This window comes from Perca flavescens, chromosome 14, assembly GCF_004354835.1.
Source record: "Perca flavescens isolate YP-PL-M2 chromosome 14, PFLA_1.0, whole genome shotgun sequence".
Classification (NCBI taxonomy): domain Eukaryota; kingdom Metazoa; phylum Chordata; class Actinopteri; order Perciformes; family Percidae; genus Perca; species Perca flavescens.
In genome coordinates this window covers 10,202,006-10,224,622 of record NC_041344.1, presented here as the reverse complement: position 1 = coordinate 10,224,622, position 22,617 = coordinate 10,202,006, and the positions used below count along the sequence as shown (strand labels likewise).

The following is a 22,617-nucleotide window of genomic DNA, read 5'->3' as shown; positions in this document are numbered from 1 at the left end:
GACTGAAGACTGTACCTTGTTGGTAAATGTGTCAGCTGTTTATTATTTAGTGGAAGGAGTTTAACCAGATTATGTCAACTGTGTTTCAGCTACCACTCAGGTGTGCAGACTGGGCGGCGCTAGTGCTGGTTCCTACCCCGTGTTCATCGGCTTCCCCTCCCTGGGTGATTCACGCTCCACAGGAGGCAACATCTTCCACTTCACCTACCAGCTCATTGTTTCCTCTTTCTCCCCGCTCTCTGGAAGCGTCGCAGGTAAGACATTACTCAAGCACATCTGTATAATGGCGGCAGTAAAGTATCCTATTATTTATTTATCACAAAATCAAAAGCAGAATCCCTTTCTCTATGATACAATAATATATAACCATTATCTTGTTTTATATTTTTCTTAGGAGGCACGCTGCTGACAGTGAGAGGTTTCGGCTTCAGCCAGAACAGCACAGTTACTGTCGGCAGTGACGGGTGCACCGTGGTTCATGCCAGTGACACTGAGCTGAAATGCAGAACGCCGGCAGTAAGTATTCAGACTGCAAACTACTGCATTTATGGATGTTATTTTCCTGCAGTATGTAACATCTCAAAGAGCTGCCGTACAGGGCACTTACTATACACTTTTATATGTCAGTAAAATTGATAAAACATCAATGTGCAAAATCTTATTCATCATACGTAGATTAAGTTATGTAGCTCACTCATTTTAATATTAATATTAAGTAAATTAACTTTTGCAGCTCCTTTAAAGCAAGCCTATGTACAAATGTTTGTGGCAATGTGATACTCCACTTACCACTGTGGTAAGTGGCAATTACTGCAAAACGGTACATAATAAATGTTCTGGTGTTGATGGGTAGGATTTTATTAAATATGAATTTAACTTTTTACAAGTGGAAGATTGTGTTGTGTGTGTGAATTAGTCAATTATTGTATTTAATTCTTAATAAGTAAATTCTCATATTGCTTATTTCAGGGGACTGCGGGATCCCAGATCATCACAGTGATGGTGGGAAACATGAGTCAGACAGCCGTCAGCTCCTTCACATACGATACTAATCTTACAGCCCAGATCTCAGGCCTGAGTCCCCGCACCACCACTGTGATTGGTGAGTTGGGAGTCAACTGTATTCTTGCATTTGATAACCTTACACTGAGGTAGGATCATTATAAAGCGTTACTGATATGCATAAACCCAGAGGGGAAGTTTAATGGGGAGGATTTGTTTTGTCCTGAAATGTCAATAGAAATCCTATCTGTCCAGTGAATGCAACAGATACAATATATAATCAGCTTTCTCTTTGTTATTGAAAAAGGATTTCATATTTATTCATTGTATTTCGATGCCTCATAACGTTTCCCATCTTTTTTTCTCCTGCAAAACAAACACCCCTCCATTTTCTATGGGCATTGTACAGTTATCTATTAGTGAATTAGTTGATTATGATTGTTGATCTTGAAGAAGGCCTGAGGGCCGAAATGTCCTTTGAATAAAAGAGAAATACATAGGGAGGCAAAGTGTGCAACACTTTTTGCCCACTTTTAATGAAACCAAATATATAACAGGTCAACATAAAGGCTCTTTCTTCTAATGTTTTCTCAAATAACACAGTGCAACTAATGGAGTTACTGATATATCAATCTAATTGTACATGTGTCTGAAGGAAAGAAGGATAGCATGATGCTTGATATTCTTTACTATTCAGAGTTTGTGTGTGACTCCACAGGAAACCTTTTATCACTTTATTAGTTCTGTTCTTTGTGTCGTGTAATGTTGACCTGCATGTTTTCTCTGTTTTTTCCCTTTACGCTTACTAAACCTTGAGAACATGAAAGACACGTCTTTCCACGTCTTTATAGTACACCATACAAAAACATCCACATAACAAGAATACCTGTTAATCTGCAGGACATTCAGTGTTGCTTATAATAAAGAGGAAGTAACCAGGCGACTAGAAGTGCTAATAATCTTGGCATTTGAGTGACAGAACACTCCTCGTTTTTGAAATTCTTTTGTGTAGGACATGAAGTTCTCACCATCCAGGGCTCGAACCTGGGAGGCCAAGACAATGACAGCATTGTGTTGGTTGGCGGGGAAGAATGTGTGACCGTGCAGTGGGCGGTGACGAGCATCACCTGCCGTCTCCCTGTGCTGCCGCCTGGCATTTACATGGTGGATGTGCAGGTTGGAAACAATGGCTACCCTCAGACAAGGTACAGCTACCCTGAAAGACAATTTCACACAGGATTTTAACACATACACAAATCAAAAATCCAACAGTGTGTATGTTTGAAACCTGAACATAAAACATAGTTATTGTAAATACTTTTTTGAATGTGGGGAAATGTTTAAAACACTAAAAAAACATGATATGATCATTGTTGGGTCACTCTTGGCCTGTGTCTTCAAGGCACCCCAGACATTACACAGTATGATGTAATGTTTAATTAAAGGGAATTACTTTAATCATGTATATATAGTTAATGCCCAATAATACCACTTTGGCAGGTAAATCCTCCTTATCCTACTTATATTTTTGTATTCCAACTAATGCTACACAACAAAACGATTATATAACGTAAACAATTTTGCTCAGAAGCCAGAATACGTTCATTTGGGACTTATTGGACCCCTTTCTTGTTTGTTTCATAGCAACGGTGTGAACGCCACCATTGAATACATCCTGGAAGTCTACAGCATCTCCCCACTGCTCGGCTCTTTGATGGGAGGAACCAGGCTGACTGTTTCTGGATCTGGTTTCAGCAACAACACCTCTGACAACAAAGTCTCCTTTGGTAAGCAATATGAGACCCAGCAATTTCAAATACACTTATTACCACAGCAACAATCTCTGCCAACAACCATTCATACATGTCAGTGTTTAACATACAATGATTAATACTGTAATTGGATATCAAAATAATGGTTGAGGGAGCAACTAGTAGGGCTACTAGCTGGTGGTAATCTACAGTGATGCAACTATGTGTTCTTACACATGTTTTGTGTTGTTTGTGATGTGACAGGAGGAGCTCAGTGTGAAGTGATGGCCGCCTCAGAGAGTGAACTGCAGTGTGTTATGCAGTCAGCCCAGAAGACCCACGTCGTCACCAATCAGGGATCCGACCGCAGTAGGTTTACAATCCTGTTTGAAGGTGTCAGATTAAATCTGAGTAGGAACAAAATAAAGAACAGAAAGAGGATTAAGTTAATGAAAACTGCTGCAAGCAAAGAAGCTGTTACGTGTAGATTAAATGGGACTGCACCTAGAAACTGTTTCAAAAGCAAAACAGTTTAACTTCCATTTTTACATACCGTAACTAGCCATTTGGAATAGGATTTGAAAGGTATTTCAATGACATGTTGCTTAAACTCAGACAGTGAAATCTTTATGTGTTCTTCTAACTTTAAGACTAACTTTACATTTGTCTGTGTGTACCAGCTTATGGAGAGGGGTTTGCATGGAGCCCTGCCTCACTTCCGGTGTTTGTTGGAGACACAGTTGTGTGGCGTTGGGAGGCACCAGCCTTCCAGATAGTCGGGTACCGGGTCTTCAGTGTTTCCAGCCCGGGTAGCACCACCTACGACGGACCATTCAACAGCGGAGAGACCAAGACACCCAAAGGTAGAATAATGAGTCACTAGTCCTCAACAGAAATTATAAGGAACCCTCATTATTGTTGAAAAAAAAATCCATCCTGAAAAAGTTTTACTTATTTACTGTTAGATATCATCAATGTGATGTTTAGTGCCAGCGACACTTTATTTTGTTATACAGGTTTGTGTTGGTATGTTCTTTTGTCATCTTTTCATTTAATTAATCAGATAAAAGTAATATTGTAAGATTAAAATCCCTTTTGACATGACGTGTCACACCTTTTAACATGTCCAAGAATGCTTAAGGATTTGATGTCACATATTTACAATCTCTCTCTCTCTCTCTCTCTCTCTCTCTCTCTCGCTCTCTCGCTCGCTTCCCTCAGGGGTTTTCGGATACCGCTTCACTGCACCTGGTGTGTATTACTACAGCAGTGGCTACGTAGATGATGCCAACGTCAGACTGCTGCAGGGAGTCGTGAAAGTCGTGGCTCGGGAGGAGATTAGCAGCAAAGTCTCTGTCAGCGTGGGAGGCATGGAGGCCAGACACATGACAGGTAAATGTGAACATGTGGATAGGATGCTCTGAGCCTGCAGCTCAAGTACAGGTGTTATTATTTATATTATTTGACGTGTTTAAGAGAAATTAAATCAAATCAGGTGAATTGTATATATTTATCTATTGATATTTTTAAACTCAACATCCAGTAGAGTCCAATTGAGATCCAAGTCAAAATAAAGACAATTCCAAATTGCAACTGATCAACTGATTTCCCTGTCTTCCCTTCAGGTTTACATCCTGTGTCCACAGCAGCCCCACAGTGCGTCACTTCCCCACAGTGCCCTCAGACCAACGAGACCTCAGACGGCCTTTCCTTCAGCGTCTTGGCCTGCTCCACCCCCACAGTCCACTCCATCTCTCCCAACCAGGGATCATACCACCAGATCATCCACATTCAGGGCAATGGCTTCAGCGACACTGCCTGCGCTAATGAGGTCAGCCGCGTTTTTATGGCTCATATCTAAATGGACTTGAATTAAAAATGTATTGAAATGTTAAAATTCTTTGCCAGTGACAGAGAACTTTACAGTAACTTCAGGTACTTTCTTCTTTAGTTGTTAATACAAACTTAAAATATGTTATATGAGCATCTGTTATTAATTGATATCTTTTGTATACTTTTGCACCACTAACCCTCCACTGAGATATCCTGCTGCAGACCACATACAGTAGTAATGTTCTGTACAAACAAACTATAATGTATTTGTAGCACTTTGGGATTGATTTCTTAATGAAAAGTGCTCTACAAATAACATTTCTTATTATTATTAGTATTATTATTATAAGTATTAAAGTTTTAAAGAAAATTTGGATCGTGCAACAAGGCAGGTCTGCTTGGTTTGTTCTGGGAATTATTGTAAAGATTTACAAAGAATACGTTTATGGCATTTACTCTCTAACGGGACGTTTTGGGACCGATTGGTGGGGATTTGCTATCGACAAAATACACACGGCAATACCCTGGTAAGAGCAAATTCAAATGTGTCCAGCTAATTTATATAGCTCACGTGACTGTATTTTGTAAACCGCTAACTTAATTTAATATTTTATGTTGCATTTTCTTTTGTGGGGTGCAAATGTTCCATCTAAACAAGTTCCTTCCCGAGACCATTTTGTTGAGACACAGCCGCTGCGTCTGGAGCTTAGCGCCGCCCAAGACGATTGTGATTGGTTTAAAGAAATGCAAACAACCCCTGAATGTTTTTTCTCCTATCAAAAAGTGTATACTCCTGTTGCCAGACCTTATCTCCACAGCACTGTGGAGATAAGGTCTGGCAATGCAAGGCTATCTGTGCATTACATAAAAAGAAAAACTTCAGCTTTTAAAAATATGAATGGCTTGATTTGGATCAATATGTCTGTATTTGACAAACTTGCAGGATAATTAGTCTGATAACTTTATTTATCTAAACAAAAAGTAAGGAAAACAATAAGACCTTTACAGCAATATATACATTCAGTTGTTAAAACACTGGTTGTAATTGACCTAAACAAACACACTTTTCTGTTCTCTGCAGGTAAGAATTTAATCTGGCACAACTAAGTGTTTTTTTTCAGATTGTAGAAAAATTACTTATAATACATTTCTACTCCAAATGCTTCATTATTGTGTTGTCAGTATCTGATGCTAAACTGTGTTTTTCTCAGCCTTGAGTTGAGTCACTGAATTAAAAAAGGGAACAGCTGTACAGAGCTTGTTGTGACTGACACTGGTGTCTCTGTGTCCTATAGGTGACAGTGGGAGATCAGCCCTGTCACGTGTTCAACAGCTCTTACTCTGAGATCAACTGCCAGCTCAGCCCGGAAAGCGAACTTCCCATCGGTGTTGCTCTCCCCGTAGCCGTCCGAGTCAACAACCTCGGCAGCGCCATCATCGCCGTACCAGACGAGCTCGGCCGCCGTTTTGTGGTCCTGCCTGTGGTCGACTCGGTCTCGCCTCCTATCGGCAGCCCCACCGGCCACACGCGGCTCCTCATCCACGGCTCTGGTTTTTCTGGAGTACAAGTGACTGTAGCCAGCGAGCCCTGCTCCGTCGTGTCAGTCAGTTACACTTGTGTTACCTGTGACACCTCTCCTTCTCAGCCACACGATGGTGATGTCGTCTTATACATGGGCAGGATCCAAAGCTCCTGTCATTCAAACTGCTCCTTCGAGTACTCCTCTTCTGTCACTCCCAAGGTCTCCAGTATTTCCCCCGACAGCATCAGCAACCTAACCACTGTCATCATCTCTGGCTCAGGGTTTGGCAGCAGTGTGGATGACGTGGCAGTCTTTGCCAGCACCTCAGAGCTGGAAGTCATCGCCGTGACCGATGACAACATTACGCTGAGCGTAAACGCTCTGCCCGCGGGCGACCACCCAGTCAAAGTAATTGTGAGAAGCAAAGGCCTTGCGTCCGGTTCTGTTACCCTGAACAGTCGTGCCCTAGCTGTCCTCCACCCCGATGTGGGCAGCCTGGCAGGAGGAACCTCTCTTGTCTTCACTGGAAACGGCTTCGCTCCAGGGAACACCAGCGTGATGGTCGGTGGCAGACCCTGCCAGATTCAGGAGTTGACGCCGGGGCGGCTTCGTTGCCTGACGCCTCCTCACACTGAGGGGCTGGTCCCTGCTAACGTCCAGGTCTTTTCGGTGCAGTATCCTCCGCTCAACTTCACCTACTCTGCAGCCCACACTCCTGTCATCAGCTCCATCAGCCCTCCCACTGGTAATTATACTCCTCTATATCATGTAGTTATAGTAACACAACCCTTTAACAACAATATTGGTCAGGAGAAGAGTTTGTTAGCTTATTTGGGATGGCATTTGTTTGATTCTTTAATCAACTTTGGAAAACTATACAATTTTTGAGAGCACAAAGTCTGACAGTTAAATTTGTGTTAACCATTTTACAGGCAACATCACTCAACACAGTTGCTTTTTATCAGACAGAACAGAGCAGTAAAAATAGAATAAAAAGTACATATAACATTCAATCTCAATTTACAATCTCATTAAATCTTTATTTCCCACAGGGCCGAGCGGTGCAGTCGTCACACTGACAGGTTCAGGATTTGGCAACGACTCCCAGCACATCTCCGTCACCATAAACCAAGTCCCGTGTGTCGTGTCTGCCGTCTCCGACACGCAGGTTCAGTGCACTGCAGGAGACAACCCAGGGGGGGCGTACCCAGTCATGCTGCATCACCAGGTCAAAGGTCACGCCCAGTCAGGTGTCATGTTCACTTATGAGCTGACTCTGAGCAGCGTGCAGCCCAATGAGGGTAAACAGAGAGACACCTTTTTTCTTCTTAGCTGCTTGAGAGATAATGAAATAAAATAGATTAAAATGATGTGGGATGTACACTTTACAGGATAGTCCTCAATAGAATTTTAAAAGAAAGATTTGTCCTTGTAGAGACGTCCTGTCATTTTTACATATTTCACAGTAAAGCAATATGTTTTACTGGGGCTTCCTCTACTGCGGGTTTAATCTATATCCTTGTAATTATTTTATTCTTTGCTGTGTAATGCCTCACAATGCCAGTTTAATATCACCTTACTGAATAAGTTGTTCCTACCTCATCTGTGATTCAGGCAGTTATGGTGGCGGCGCTCTGCTGTTGGTGCAGGGTTCTGGGTTCGACCCACACAGCTCCATTGTGAGGATCTGCGGGGAAGAATGTAAAGTTCACAGAGAAATGTCCACATCGACCCATCTGTACTGCCAGTCTCCATCCATCAATGGTGAGTTTAGTTCAGTTTATTTAGTTTATTTCACCAGGACAATCCACTCAGATCAAACCAAACAATACAATAACTAGAATGGCACTCGGAGAGCGAATACCTCAACCAAAGCCAATGGTGCTTTCACTTGCTCCTTTTATGGTCCCATTTGTCGAATTTTTCTGTGATCCTACTGACAAACAGACTAACCAGCAAACAAACGGACAAACCAAACTGAAAACCTCCTTGGCAATAAGACGATTAAACGCAACAAACTGTCGGCCTGTTGATCCGATGTTCTGTAATGTGTGTGTTATCTCATCCTCTGTCCAAAGTAGCAGGGGGATTCAAAAACTTTATTGTCAATTTAAACATTTCTTTATGACAAAAAGAGTTAGCTTGTAATGTCCTTTTAATATTCTGAAAAAATAATTTATTTAGAAAGAAAAATGATGTCTAAAGAAGATTTTAAGAAAAGATTATGCAGTCAAACGCACTTTAATGTACATCCCCACTGATAATCGAGGGACGTGTTCCTCTCCACTTAACAAAATCCTACATACTGTACTTGTCCCTCTACTTTCCTTTCAGTTGGATTTACTCAATAACACTGCTCTAAACTGTTTATCTGACTGTTAAGCAACCAAAATGAAATGACTATAACTTCTGAGAGGAACGAGGTACAACACATATAGGAATATCACGGCCCCCCCATGGCCTGCCTGAAAACCCCTCTAGTTACGCTAGTCATCCTTTACAGGGCATTCACATCAAAAAAAGCGATCTGGCTATTTGCCGCAGGGTGGTAAAGTCAACTTTATATTTCACGTTTACTGTTTTCTGTCAGATCGTTTATTGATTTTGTATGTAATGTATAAGGAAGAGTGACAGTTGGTTAAAGCTTTAGTGCGTAACTTTTTATATTAATGAACATCCGTTACATTCAAGCCATTGCCAAATTAGTTGATACAAAGCTAATTAAGACTTTCAGCTCCACAAAACTCTCTCTTTATTTCTCAGTATGGCTATGTTCAGAAAATAGTGTCGTCCGGTGATTTTCACGCACAGAAAATCGAGTGAAGATAATGACCTCTTCTGAAGAGTCCATTATGTTTTTTTGAATCCTCCGTGCCCTCCTTGGTTACAAGCAACTTTGTGGAGGATGGGTTGGGGTGGTGTGTAATCACGGAGGGCTTTTATCGTGTAGCTACACCGACAGTTTTGTTGTCATTACTTAGAATTTTTCATGGGGGAGACAGAAACTACGCACTGTAGCTTTAAAGGCAATGCTATGTAAATAAATAAGTTTCTCCTTTAAAAATGTTCATAGAGCTTGCATCTCTTATAGCCTTGGGAAGAATGTTCCATAGTTTTGTTTTTAACAGCAAAGGTTAAGGGGTTAAAGGATTTTTAAGTTCTTCCTTTCCTAAATTGTTTTTCTGCTGGTTTATGATATTTAACTTCTCGCATCATTATAACAAACCAATCTCAAAAACTGTCTGAGTTGACCTTTAAATTGACCCTGATGGACAGTAACAGAGACAGACTTTCTAAGAGGAATGCTGTCCGCCTTTCATACAGGAGAAAATGTCAGTCATGTCATATAAGAGAAAAACTTTTCATGGACGATAAGACATCTAAAGCTGTTTGTTATCTCTGAGCCTGATCTTGATTCTTCCTGTCCTTTTGTTGTTGCATGTGTCGGTCTGTCTGTCTGTCTGTCTGTCTGTCTGTGTCATGTCTGCTCTCAGGCACTCTGTCGGTGCTGAGCTGCGTGGTTGCCGTCATTAACCAGCTGGATGCCGTCAACATATCAAATGGCTACACCTACAAATCTCAATTGACTCCGGTGATCATGGATGTTTCTCCACGGAGAGGAGGCACCGCTGGAGGCACCCGGCTTACAATCACCGGCTCCGGTTTCAGGTGCAGTAAAAGAAGAGAGACACATTGGAGAGCCACAACCAGATAATGGATCACTGGTTAAGAATTAAATGCTCAATTAACACAACACAATCGCTTTTGTTTCATGGGACGTCTTTGCTTTCATTGGGTTTAATATAAAGACATTGTCGTACTTTTTGCACTCAAACTCAAACTTGAACAATATACAAAAAAATACTTTTATATATATATATATATAATTATTTTTATTAACTTTCATTTTACACACAAACAGTATAAGCATTTCCACATATGTTCATTATCAATAGCGCCGAGAATAAAGCTTCAATGTACAGTTTTATTTACACACCCAAAATGGGACGACTCCTACTGGTCATTAACAGCACATTCTAATGAACAGCAGACAACAGTATATACTGTATACTGTATATGTCTTTACTTCGTCCACAGCAATCCCAACTAAGTGGTCCCAAAATGTCACAGTTAGATAGTAATTGTCTTAAACATATTCTTAGTAAATCTTTACAGTCATTCACCGAAAGAACCAAGCAGGCCTGCCTTGCACGATCCAATCTTTTTCCAATCATTTTCAGTGTGTAGCTTGCTAGTTCAAAGTTTGTTTTTGTTTCCCGAAGCGAAGGGATTTTCAGAATGACAACACACAGATGTCAGGCTTTATCTTGGAAATGTACTTACGTTGATCTAATTCAAGAGATCTTCAACAGGGGGGTCCAAAACCCCTAGGGGGTCCTCAGAGTTGCTGCAGGGGGGCAGCTTAAAATATACATTAATAATAATTTTAATAATAAGTTTTTTTTAATTTACACAACTTTGATGATAGGCTTACTGGCCTGGGTAAGGTAGCCATCTACAGATACAGGTAAGCCTCAGAAATTCACCGTTCCACATTTTAACAATAAAACATGATGTTTAAATATATGAATATGTCAACAATTATTTTAATAGCTTAGTATTGTATGTGGCATAAAAAAAAGTAAATCTAAAGGCTCTAGGCCACCCTACACGTTATTCTATGCCCACTTTAATATGTAACTCAATTTTATACATTATATATAGTAAGGGGTCCCTTTGCTGTCTCTCTTTTTTTAGCTGGTTGACCTTTTTTAAATTATATGAAGTTATAACATGTGGGATTTACCAGTGTTATAGTACATTATGGAAAAAAAAGGTATATTATGTTAAAGTAAAGTACGCATGTATTGCATCGTTTATATATTCTATTTCATTATATACATAAACAGTATGTAAATAATGTCACTCACTTTCCCACCTTACAGCACCGACATGAATGAAGTCAACGTGACCATCTCAGGATCTGTGTGTGACGTTCAATCAACCAACAACACACACATCGTCTGTGTGACGAACGCTCAGCGCCAGTCTCAGGAAACCAAAGTCAGAGTCAGCATCGGAAACCGAGGCATCGCCAAGATGGTAAGAGAGGACAGTCAGATCCCCTGACCTTACACAGTGTCACGTCTGTTTCACATATAATGCGACTGATTCTAAATCATTTTAGTAAATGTTTGTCTCAACCTAGTATTTGTCTCTTTCTTCAGGATAAGGCAGACTTCTTCTACATTGACGTGTGGTCATCCAGGTTCACGTGGGGAGGTCTGTCTCCACCCGAGAAGGGCTCGTTTGCCGTCATCACTGAAGGCCAGACCATCCTGCTGGACACCAGCACCCCTGTGCTGAAAATGCTCCTCATTCAAGGTACAAATACTGTATGACTTTATCATGGGTATGTATTTATAATGATATCATGATGTCAGATTTCTCTCCCTTTCTGTATTTACCCATGTTTTATTTTTTTCTTATCTTCTGGTCACTCAAGACTTAGTAAGAAGTTAAAAAATCGTATATATATATATATATATATATATATACGATTTTTTTATATATATATATATATATATATATATATATATATATATACACACACAAAAAGTTTGTAGGATCACTAGAGAAGTTTTTGACGAACATTTTCTAATTTAGTGTTGTATTGTTAATAAGTATTCTATAGTTTTTTTTCTATCTATCTATCTATTTATCTATCTATCATTCTATCATGTTTGTAATTTGCTGTTTCTTTGTCCTCAGGAGGGACGTTGGTGTTTGATGAAGCGGACATCGAGCTGCAGGCAGAAAACATCCTGATCACAGACGGTGGACGGCTCCAGATTGGCCAGGAGGGGGCGCCATTCCAACACAAGGCCATCATCACACTTCATGGACACCTGCGCTCCCCTGAACTTCCTGTTTATGGAGCCAAGACGCTGGCTGTCAGAGAGGGAGTGCTGGACCTGCATGGTATGAACACAAGCAAACATGACACATTGTATCTGTATGCCAGAAGCAGTTAGCTTAGCTTAGCATAAAGACTCTAGTGGCTGTAATTCTACACCAAGGCTTAATTTTCAGGGAAAGAGACTTCAGATACAGTATTAGGGGACCACTAAGGTCTATATAAAAGAGACTTCAGATACAGTATTAGGGGACCACTAAGGTCTATATAAAAGAGACTTCTGATAGAGTATTAGGGGACCACTAAGGTCTATATAAAAGAGACTTCAGATACAGTATTAGGGGACCACTAAGGTCTATATAAAAGAGACTTCTGATAGAGTATTAGGGGACCACTAAGGTCTATAAAAAAGAGACTTCAGATACAGTATTAGGGGACCACTAAGGCCTATATAAAAGAGACTTCAGATACAGTATTAGGGGACCACTAAGGCCTATATAAAAGAGACTTCAGATACAGTATTAGGGGACCACTAAGGCCTATATAAAAGAGACTTCAGATACAGTATTAGGGGACCACTAAGGTCTATATAGAAGCATCCAAAGAGCACCATGTCATGGGACCTTTAAAAAAAAGCTGATTACATGTCATTATGTCACTTAAGCGGAGTCATTTGAGTCTTGTCTCCTAAAGGGATGTTATTATTAGGGACACTTCACCTGTCCTCCTCAGGTGCAAGTAATTGTTGACCACCTGTTTCTCCAGGTATTCCAGTTCCTGTCACCTGGACCCACTTGGCCCAGACGGCAACCAGCGGCTCCGTCACACTGACTCTGATGAAGGCAGTGACATGGAAAGCTGGAGATGAAATTGTCATCGCTTCCACCGGCCACAGGTACAGTGAGATCTCAAAATCATGTATGCCTTAGCATCAGGCTATTTTGCAGAGACACTGTACCTGCGTTCGGCACTAAGCGCCACCCAAGACGATTGTGATTGGTTTAAAGAAATGCCAATAAACCAGAGTTGGAGATCAGTGTTTCAAATGTGGTTTGAATGGTATATATCTGTTCAGCCACTGTGGAAATGTCAATGTCAGAAGTCAAGAAAAATGTCTCGCTTTCAATTTTTAGGGCATATTGAATAGTATAACATCAGTAGGCTATAAACTGTGGGTGATTTAACAACTTTATAGAGCGGCAGGTAGAAATTATTTATTTCTGTTTCCAGGCATAGCCAGAGAGAGAACGAGTTGAGGAGTATTGCCGCTGTGTCGGCTGATGGCAAAAATATAACCCTGACCGAACCGCTCAAGTACACTCACCTCGGGGTGGCCGTCACGCTGCCCGATGGTACGGTGTTTGAGGGCCGAGCTGAGGTGGGTGTCCTCACCAGGAACATTGTTGTACGAGGCTCCCAAAACCAAGAATGGAACGACAAGATCGAAGCCTGCCCCGATGGCTTTAACACAGGTAATGTGTTTTAACATTTCTGATTTAAATTTACACTAAATGCTGTTTAAAAGTAAAGTATATGAGACGTAAAGAAGCTGTAAAGTAAAATATATTTAAATTGACAACTTCAGATTCACCGACATTCTATATATTTTTCAGTTGGTTTAGAAAGGTTTACTACTGATGATGAATTTCTTGTTTTTGTAGACTGATCGGTCAGTTGAACTTAAAACAAAACAAAAAAGTTGTGTTACTGCAGTGTCTTTAGGTCAAGGCTGCTGATTTCCCAGAGCCACAGGTGACTAAAACCAAGAAAACCAGCAAATAATTACATTTTAACACCTGGGACCAGAAAGGTTCTGGTACTTTTGCTTAAAATGTGTGATTGTTGACAAAAAATCTATACATCCACTAATTGTTCCAGCTCTACTTTACTTTATGTTAACAAGCAGGGTTTGCATTGAATTGTTATGTAAGCCTTTTAATTGGAAAGAAATAATAGCCTTTAACCAAATTATTAATATATCTAATGAAGTGTGCAATTTAACAATGACAAAAACTGTTTATTAGGGATATACCTGTTACATTGTTATACTTATTTTAAGATAATATCAACATCATGTATATTATCATAGGCGTTTCCAGTATTAAAGGTCCCATGGAATGAAAATTTCACTTTATGAGGTTTTTTAACATTAATATCAGTTCCCCCAGCCTGCCTATGGTCCCCCAGTGGCTAGAAATGGTGATAGGTGTAAACCGAGCCCTGGGTATCCTGCTCTGCCTTTGAGAAAATGAAAGCTCAGATGGACCGATCTGGAATCTTGCTCCTTATGACCTCATAAGGTTACCTCCCCTTTCTCTGCTTTGCCCGCCCAGAGAATTTGGCCAACCCATGAGAGAGAGACATCATGGCTTTCAAACGAGCAAAGTGGCAGTTGGTCAAGGCCACCCCCCCACCCTCCACCTCAATAGCTACAGACACAGAAATGGCACATCCTAAGGAAAGCTCATTGTGGGACTGGCTCTAGTGGCTGTAATTCTGCACCAAGGCTGAATTTCGGGAAAGAGACTTCAGATACAGTATTAGGGGACCACTAGAGCACCATGTCATGGGATCTTTAACATCCTTCCGTCCCTGTGCTGCAGGTGAATTCGCCACCCAAACCTGTTTCCAAGGACGGTTTGGGGAGGAGGTTGGCAGCGATCAGTTCGGAGGTTGCATCATGTTCCACGCACCTAGACCAAATGAGAATCTTGCAATCGGCAGACTGGAATATGTTGAGGTGAATGCTTCAAACTCTCTCTGCTAAAATGTCTTTTATTCTTTACAGATAATTACATTGATCAGATTACGCATGCAATTGAAATTATGAACTTTATGTTTTTATGCCGCAGGTCTCTCATGCAGGACAGGCCTTCATGCTGGGACGTTATCCCATCCACTGGCATCTGATGGGAGACATCAACTACAAGTCATATGTGCGAGGTTGTGCTATCCATCAGACCTTCAACAGGGCCATAACCATTCACAACACTCACCGGCTGCTGGTGGAGCACAACGTTATCTACGACATCATGGGTGGGGCCTTCTTCATCGAGGACGGCATTGAGACGCAGAACATCCTGCAGTACAACCTGGCTGTGTTTGTCAAGCAAAGCACCAGCCTGCTGAACGACGACGTCACTCCTGCAGCCTACTGGGTCACTAATCCCAACAACATCATCCGCCACAACGCCGCCGCAGGGGGCACTCACTTCGGCTTCTGGTACCGCATGCACGAGAACCCCGATGGCCCTTCCTTTAACCAAAACATCTGCCAGAAGCGGGTTCCCCTTGGTGAGTTTTACAACAACACTGTTCACTCCCAGGGCTGGTTTGGCCTTTGGATCTTCGCAGACTTCTTCCCCATGAAGAACGGAGCCTGCTACTCCCAAACCCCTGAGCCAGCTGTCTTCCACTCTCTCACAACCTGGAACTGTGAGAAAGGTGCCGAGTGGGTCAATGGTGGAGCCGTGCAGTTCAACAGCTTCCTCATGGTCAACAACGAGAAAGCCGGTATTGAAGCCAAGCGCATCATGCAGTGGGCTGTGAGCAACTTCGGAGAGGAAGGAGGGGCGACCATATCCAACAGCACCATTGTGGCCTATGTAGACGAGCTCGGACTTGGAAATGACTACAGCACGCGACGAGGTGTCATCACGCCATCGGACGATGGTCTGAGCGTCCTTAACACCAAGTTCATCAACTTCAACCGTAGTTTAAGCGCAGCCATCGGGTCAGCCTCAATCGATGGGACGTGTGGGAATCAGTGTGGTGGCTGGGCTGTCAGGTTTAGTGGTATCCAGTACTTCAATTCACCCAACAAGGCCGGCTTCAGGTGGGAGCATGAGGTACAGCTGGTGGACACTGATGGCTCCCTCACAGGTACTCTTTAGTCTCTTACTGTTCATATGTTTACGTATTGCACATATTTCACACTTAAGCTTGATCTATACTTCTGCATAAAATCTACGCCGTTGCTACATACGTAGGTTCGTGGAGACACAAATGTACACTGGAACCTACGCCGTAGCCTGACGTGCACCTCTAGAAAAATGTAACTACCATGTAGGGCTGCAACTAACGATTATTTTAATAATCGATTAATCTGTCGATTATTTTTTCGATTAATCGATGAATCGGATAAAAAAAACAAAAGCATTGATTTACATCAACTCAATACATACATACTTGTTGTTTTAGTTAATAGTTGTGTAAAGTTAAGTAACCCAAATAGCAGATACAGACAGACAGACACACACAGTAAGTGCAAGTTAAGTTCATTTATACACCACACACTAATATATTTGTCAACAATAACTGATATGGGACAAAGCACATAATATATACATGACAACAGATTGAAAAATAAATGGGCCAAAAAAGGCGAGTGAATAAAACCGTGTCTTTAGTCTTGCAAAGTATACCACCCCTGCTTTATTACTGTTATTACCGAGCTAACGCTAGCTTGTCATGCTAGTCAGCTGGATAACGAGTAAACACCACACCAGCACCAGAAGAGCTACTGGAGGGACGGTACGTTCCTCCCTTCAGACCGGAACAGAAGTAGGATAGTGTAGTGACTTTACCCTGCTGCTGAACTCCCTTCCTCCTCATCAAGGACTCCAACATGTTTACGTTTTAGACTCATCACCGTGGTGCGCCCGTGCCATGCGTCTCTTTTGCTTATCTTGCAATTAACACGTTTTTGATTTATTTAGTGTGAAATGCTCCCACACCTTGGATGACTTAGGTTTACTGATTTCTCTGCCTCCGCCGAGTGTTTCAGAACAACGTTACGGGTCTCTCCGGTCTCTCTCCGTATTTCCTCTACCCCCGCTCTGCTTTTTTCTTTTCTTTCGCTCCGCGCTGCTCCGCTCCGCGCTCAACTCAATTTTTATTTTTTTTTATCTCCGCGACTAGGTGGCGTAATAGGTGCGCGACACAACGAATCGATAATTAAATTTGTTGCCAACTTTTTTAGTAATCGAATTTTATCGATTCGTTGTTGCAGCCCTACTACCATGGCTTGGTAGCGTTGCATTTCCCCCGACTCATTTCCTGGTTCTCCTTCTCCATAAACAACATGAAATCAAGGAGAGGATTTACTTTTTCTGCTACAGATTTCCCACCTTGGTTAGAAACAACCCGGGAGACACTTTGTGTTGTATAACATTCCAAAGAAATCTTTAATCAGTCCCTCATGTTTTCTTATTTTCAGGAAACATCAACCACACAGTTGTGCCTTCGAGCCCCTTGCTGGACCCCGCTCACTGTTCCGTGAGTGCCGAGTGGAGCGTAGGTTTCCCCGGCACTGTGTGCGACCACACCGTCAACTTCCATCGTTTGTGGATCTCCTATTCATCACCGTCCCCTCTGATCCAGTTAACCAACTCACATGGTATTAGAACATACTACTTACTTACTGCTTTTACTTGTCCGTTTTGTTGTGGAAGAAACAGTAACTTATCTGTAATCGTTATTGTCCTCTACTGGTGCTTAGTGGGGAGTGCAGTGTAGATCTGTCATGAAATCTACTGCAGAAACTTTTATAAAATAAACTATAAATAGCATATAACAAAAACAATGTGTTCTTAAAATTGAATCATAACAAAGGATACAAACACAAGAAGTTAGTATAACTTATTTCCATAGTGGTCATGGCTGCCCCAAGTCATGTTAACATGAAAGAGTGCTCAGACAGAAAATCATTAATTTACTATAAGGGAATAATAAGTTACAGATACATCGTTGCATTTCAAGTGTTGCATATGGTAGCTTAGCCTACTTTGGATGTCTCATGAGCTAAACCGGGTAACGTTATCACTATCACTGTGTCACGGGCCTAAGCATTAAAAGGTTGTCGTAGCAACGAATGTGATAATATCTTAGATAGCGCATTTCATGAAACCCACGGGTGCTTTACCAAAAGTACAGGGGGACAAGGGGAAAGAAAATAGTAGGCCAACACTAATACGGACTGAAAAGAAATAAAAACCGGGCGCTAAATCAAAAGGGGGAAGTAATGTTATCTTGGCTACTGACGTACAACCACATCTCGCATTGTAAAGTTATTTTATGAATGAAATCATAACACACCCGAGGGCCAGTGGGTGGGTTTGGAATCATTTACAATCCCGTAATTGTCTCCATCTGTTGAAAGCCCAACCGAAGTTGACTCACGTTTTTGCTCATCGTCTTTCACTTTCCCTTTTAGCTTTTAGTTGTTCTTCGTTTGATTTCCTTCTTTTCTGTGATGGTCCTGCCCAATTATCAGCCATAACTACAACAGATAACTTCTATTAACATTAAAATACAATTACACCTAGCTTATAAAAAAAAATCTTCTGCTACCTTTTACCTGGCTGGATACGCTAACACAGGCTTTTCTGGTGTTACAAAAAAATCTGTGAGCCTTCAGAATGTGTTACTGTAGCGCCGTCTACATGCCGTAAATCATTCTGTGACTACGCGGGAAAAATCAAACCCGAACAACGGCACTAATAAAAAATACGTAAAAATAGCGTTCTTTTCACTGTTAGTCTCGTTTGCTGTTACATGTCATTTAAGATCATTATATAAAAGATGAGTTACAGAAACACTAAAAGTTACATATATTCAATTTAACCCCCACTATTTAGCATTTGTAAAAAGTGCTTAAACATTTAATAAATAGTTTATAACACTATAATGTACTTGTGAGCAGACTGAAATAGAAGTAATTATTGTTGATGATAGGTTGGGTGACAAATACTGTACATGAATAAACACTTGTAAATGTGCTTGTATTTACAGTATGTACAACTTAAAAGTTGATTAAATGTGTGGGCAAAAAAATCCGTACTAAGGCAACAAAACAGGGTAAAGGTTTTATCTAATAGATATAACCATGAAACTTCCCCAATTGAGTACTTACATTAAGACGATAGTTTTTTGTATTAAACATTTTCTGACATGTTATGTTTAGATATGCAAATTATGCATTGTCTATTAAATTTGCACTAAATTGCATACATTTCCAGAACACAAATCTGAACATTCGATTAAGCCGGGTTCTAAATTTGTTTTTAATTTTGTTGACATAATAGAGTCAAAGATTTTTGCAGAGAGAATTTTGGATATCTTGTATTATCACTCCATAAATCAAACTGGAAAGTTTGGTGTAGGCAAGTGCTACTGAAGTGGAGATTTCTGGCTCAGAGTACTGATTTAGAGAAAACGTCTTCTATATATTTTTATTGGAAACCACTATTTAGAGACACAATATCTTATCTGATCCTTAGCACAAATATATATTTGCTTGCCGTGTCTGGCCTTATAAAATGCTAAATGAGGGGTTAAAGTAAAGCGTTACCAAATAAATGTACCTGCTGTAATATAACAGTTTACTTTTTTTTATCTCACTATTAAAGGTACCAGTGTGATTGGCCTGAGAATAGCCTTGCTGCCCTCTAAACAAATCTACAGCTGGAACTTTCAAAATGTGGATCAAATCACCTACATCTATTATTATGCCGTGTTCTACGGCTTTAAGGTACGTGAAAGGTCCGCCACTTGATGAGATATAAGCGAAATATTAGGACAATACTATATAAATGTGCATCAAATCTCAAACTAATTTTCTACTTGTACTTTTCCCCCCTGACACAGTCGGAACAATATGTTATCATCAACCACAACTTCACCCAGAGTCCAGACGTATTCCATATCATCGATTGGAGGAGCGGCTCATCGACACCGCTGAGCTTCAGCAACAACACAAATGGAGACTGGTACTTCAACAAGACCTCCAACAACCTCTCCTACATCGGTTAGACTTACTTTACTATGGATCGATTCTGATTTTCATGCTAATTTCAATGATTAATCATTGTAGTCATTTATTAAGGAAAAAAGCCAAACTTTGACTGTAGCTTCTCAAATGTGAGCATAATGGGTTTTTGAACGGTGGGTTAGACAAAACAAGATATTGCACCTAAACAATTTTTTTTTATATTTTAAAGACTTAAAAATTGTTTGAAAAAAATTATGACTTTGTTATTGTACCTATAACATAATCAGGGAGTCTCTTTTTTAAAAAGTGGAAACAGTTCTGAAATCTGTTGACACCCCCCAAAACCAAATTTATTGCCCTTATCTTTATGAGCAATGTAATTGTTATCTTCTATCTATCTATCTATCTATCTATCTATCTATCTATCTATCTATCCATCTATCTATCTATAAATTGCTGGAACGTCTGTCTGTCTGTGTGTGGGTTATGCGCATATCTCTCGAACCGTTAGTCCGATGGATTTCAAGTTTGACGTTGTTTGGATTAGAAATGCAAAAGATATCGTTAAATATATAGGTAAAAGAAGCACACGCTGGCCACTCCCCCTCTGCTCATTGAGTGAGCAGTGAGCAGGACCAGAGACAGAGAGCAGCGGAGCTCTGGCAGCTAAACATACTGTTGACATACATACTGACATACACCTCAGGCCCACAAAAATGTGCAAAGTAGCACTACGTTAACGATCATACAACACGAGACAACATCTCTCTCTCTCTCTCTCTCTCTTTCTGCGTGTGTGCGATCACACACACACACACACACACACACATACACATACACACACACACGGTCCGGTTCTGGTGGTTGATGAATGCAGATATGAGCTGATTAGCTCAACATAACGAGTGGGTAGCGCACTGCCATGAGTCCATGACCCTAATGTCTGATTATTCCATATTGTCATTGTGATATTTGGTGATTACATTCTGAATCTGCAGCGTTCTCTGTCAGGTAAATATAGTAGTACAATGTCTTCCTCTGATGTAGGCGCAGCCTACACTGTAAGTCAGTAGTATAGGCTATACTGTGGAGTTGCATATTAAATGGTTTGGGGTCCTTCTGTAAGTAATTTTGGGGTACATTTTGGTTTTGAACAATTCTACAAGCGGCAATGCCAAAGGCCTAGCAATTGCCTGTTCCAAACAGCACATTTTCAACGGGCACTGCACTAGTTACTCTAAATCCACATCTTAAATCACAGTAAGTCATTAGATTCATGATGACCTCAAATTGGAGTTCATAGTTTCTTAGTTCCTTTAGATTATTTACGACTAAATCACACAAGAACATTCAGCAAAACATTCAGTGATTGAGTTGTTTGTTGTTTCTGCAGTATCTGGGAAGACGAGCCAGCGCATGCGTCTTGGCAGCATTGACCCCTCCATGATGGACATCGCGGTGAACTTCGTGGTCTATCGCTGCTTCTATCCCAACTGCATCGAACCAACTCCAGCCACACTCCCCCCCTTACCCACTCACCTGCCTGGCAACTTCACTGAGACTTTGAACCAGACCAACGTTAGGCCAAAGCGGTAAGACACAGGGAGAACTTGCTTTGACGCATGTTTTGGGCTGCCAATAAATCAATGGGCCTCATTCACGAATATCTTCCTAAGTTTTCTCTTAAATATGTTCTTAAGAAAGTTTCTAAGAAAAGTCTACGCCGGATTCATGTCGTCTTCTTAAACAGCAGAATTGTTCGCACCTGTGTTCTTAGGATTGATGAATCCCACGTCTTTGTAACTGAAAGCGCGTGCCAGTTGTTCCTAATTAGCATAAGAAAACACCCCAAAAATTCCCATATAAGGACATGACGCTTCCTGTGCACCTCCTGGGAGACCGATTGTCGGAGCCGCGGTGGAGGAAGTACTGAATCTCAGTACTTAAATAAAAGTACAAATAACCAGAGACATATTTACTTTAGTAAAAGTATAAGGTGTCCACTACCACAAACAAGGCCTGGCTTTTAAAAGAAGTTCCTATCCTAACCAGCATAAACCGGAAATATGTTAGAATCGGAATGCGGTTGGTTTTATTCATGGATGTATTTTATTTTCTGCTCTGGAGCACCGGAGCCGGCTTGGATTGGCGATGCCCCATATATACAGTAGGCTATCTATGGCAACCAAACTTCACTGGTGAGACAAACGTGTGACGGTCAGGAAGACGTTTTGGCAGGGGGGAAACTGATCAGAAAATCAAACGGAAAATTGTAGAAATGTAGGGGAGTAGAAAGTATAGATAATTGCTGCAAAATGTAACAAAGTAAAAGTCAAAAGTAGGCTATGCACTATTGAGTCTAGGCTACTTAAGTAAAGTACAGATACGTGAAAAATGTACCTAAGTACAGTTACGAAGAATTTGTACTTGGTTACATTCCACCACTGCATTTTGGCCCTATAAATAGCGCGATCAATCCACAAATAACGCAGGATTGAATCAGTTTAATTGCTGATGTAAATTGCAGTGTTAGTGTGTTTTTGCATAATATGATTTTCTTTCAACAAATGATCAGAAATACATTACAGTACAATACTGTCATTGTAAACGACTGTAGAATTACATAAAATGCAGTAACCAATTATTTGGAGCAAATTGTCATCACTCAAATGTGCGTAAGAGTGCTTTTCAGTGTTCATAGATTTTATTCTTAGCTAAGAACAAATACAAGTTAAGAAAACTTTAGTGAATGCCAGAATCTTCGTAAAAAGTGCGTAAGAAGGGTTTAAGAACACATTTCTTCGTAAGAACGGTTGGTGA

General features: G+C 40.8%; 1 protein-coding gene across 1 annotated transcript in view; it reads left to right on the top strand.

Moving 5' to 3' along the window:
• Positions 1–22,617, top strand: part of pkhd1l1.1 (PKHD1 like 1, tandem duplicate 1) — a 53,791-nt gene that overhangs the window by 13,505 nt on the left and 17,669 nt on the right. The window contains exons 29-52 of the mRNA XM_028596846.1: positions 90–254; positions 395–516; positions 970–1,102; positions 2,015–2,207; positions 2,647–2,789; positions 3,018–3,122; positions 3,434–3,616; positions 3,975–4,145; positions 4,379–4,584; positions 5,882–6,854; positions 7,162–7,410; positions 7,724–7,873; positions 9,604–9,778; positions 11,056–11,212; positions 11,338–11,494; positions 11,882–12,091; positions 12,792–12,921; positions 13,257–13,498; positions 14,630–14,766; positions 14,879–15,908; positions 17,245–17,424; positions 19,436–19,557; positions 19,674–19,833; positions 21,191–21,389. Of these exons, the coding sequence (XP_028452647.1) occupies positions 90–254; positions 395–516; positions 970–1,102; positions 2,015–2,207; positions 2,647–2,789; positions 3,018–3,122; positions 3,434–3,616; positions 3,975–4,145; positions 4,379–4,584; positions 5,882–6,854; positions 7,162–7,410; positions 7,724–7,873; positions 9,604–9,778; positions 11,056–11,212; positions 11,338–11,494; positions 11,882–12,091; positions 12,792–12,921; positions 13,257–13,498; positions 14,630–14,766; positions 14,879–15,908; positions 17,245–17,424; positions 19,436–19,557; positions 19,674–19,833; positions 21,191–21,389 (5,692 nt within the window). The remainder of the gene's footprint in view (positions 1–89; positions 255–394; positions 517–969; positions 1,103–2,014; positions 2,208–2,646; positions 2,790–3,017; positions 3,123–3,433; positions 3,617–3,974; positions 4,146–4,378; positions 4,585–5,881; positions 6,855–7,161; positions 7,411–7,723; positions 7,874–9,603; positions 9,779–11,055; positions 11,213–11,337; positions 11,495–11,881; positions 12,092–12,791; positions 12,922–13,256; positions 13,499–14,629; positions 14,767–14,878; positions 15,909–17,244; positions 17,425–19,435; positions 19,558–19,673; positions 19,834–21,190; positions 21,390–22,617) is intronic.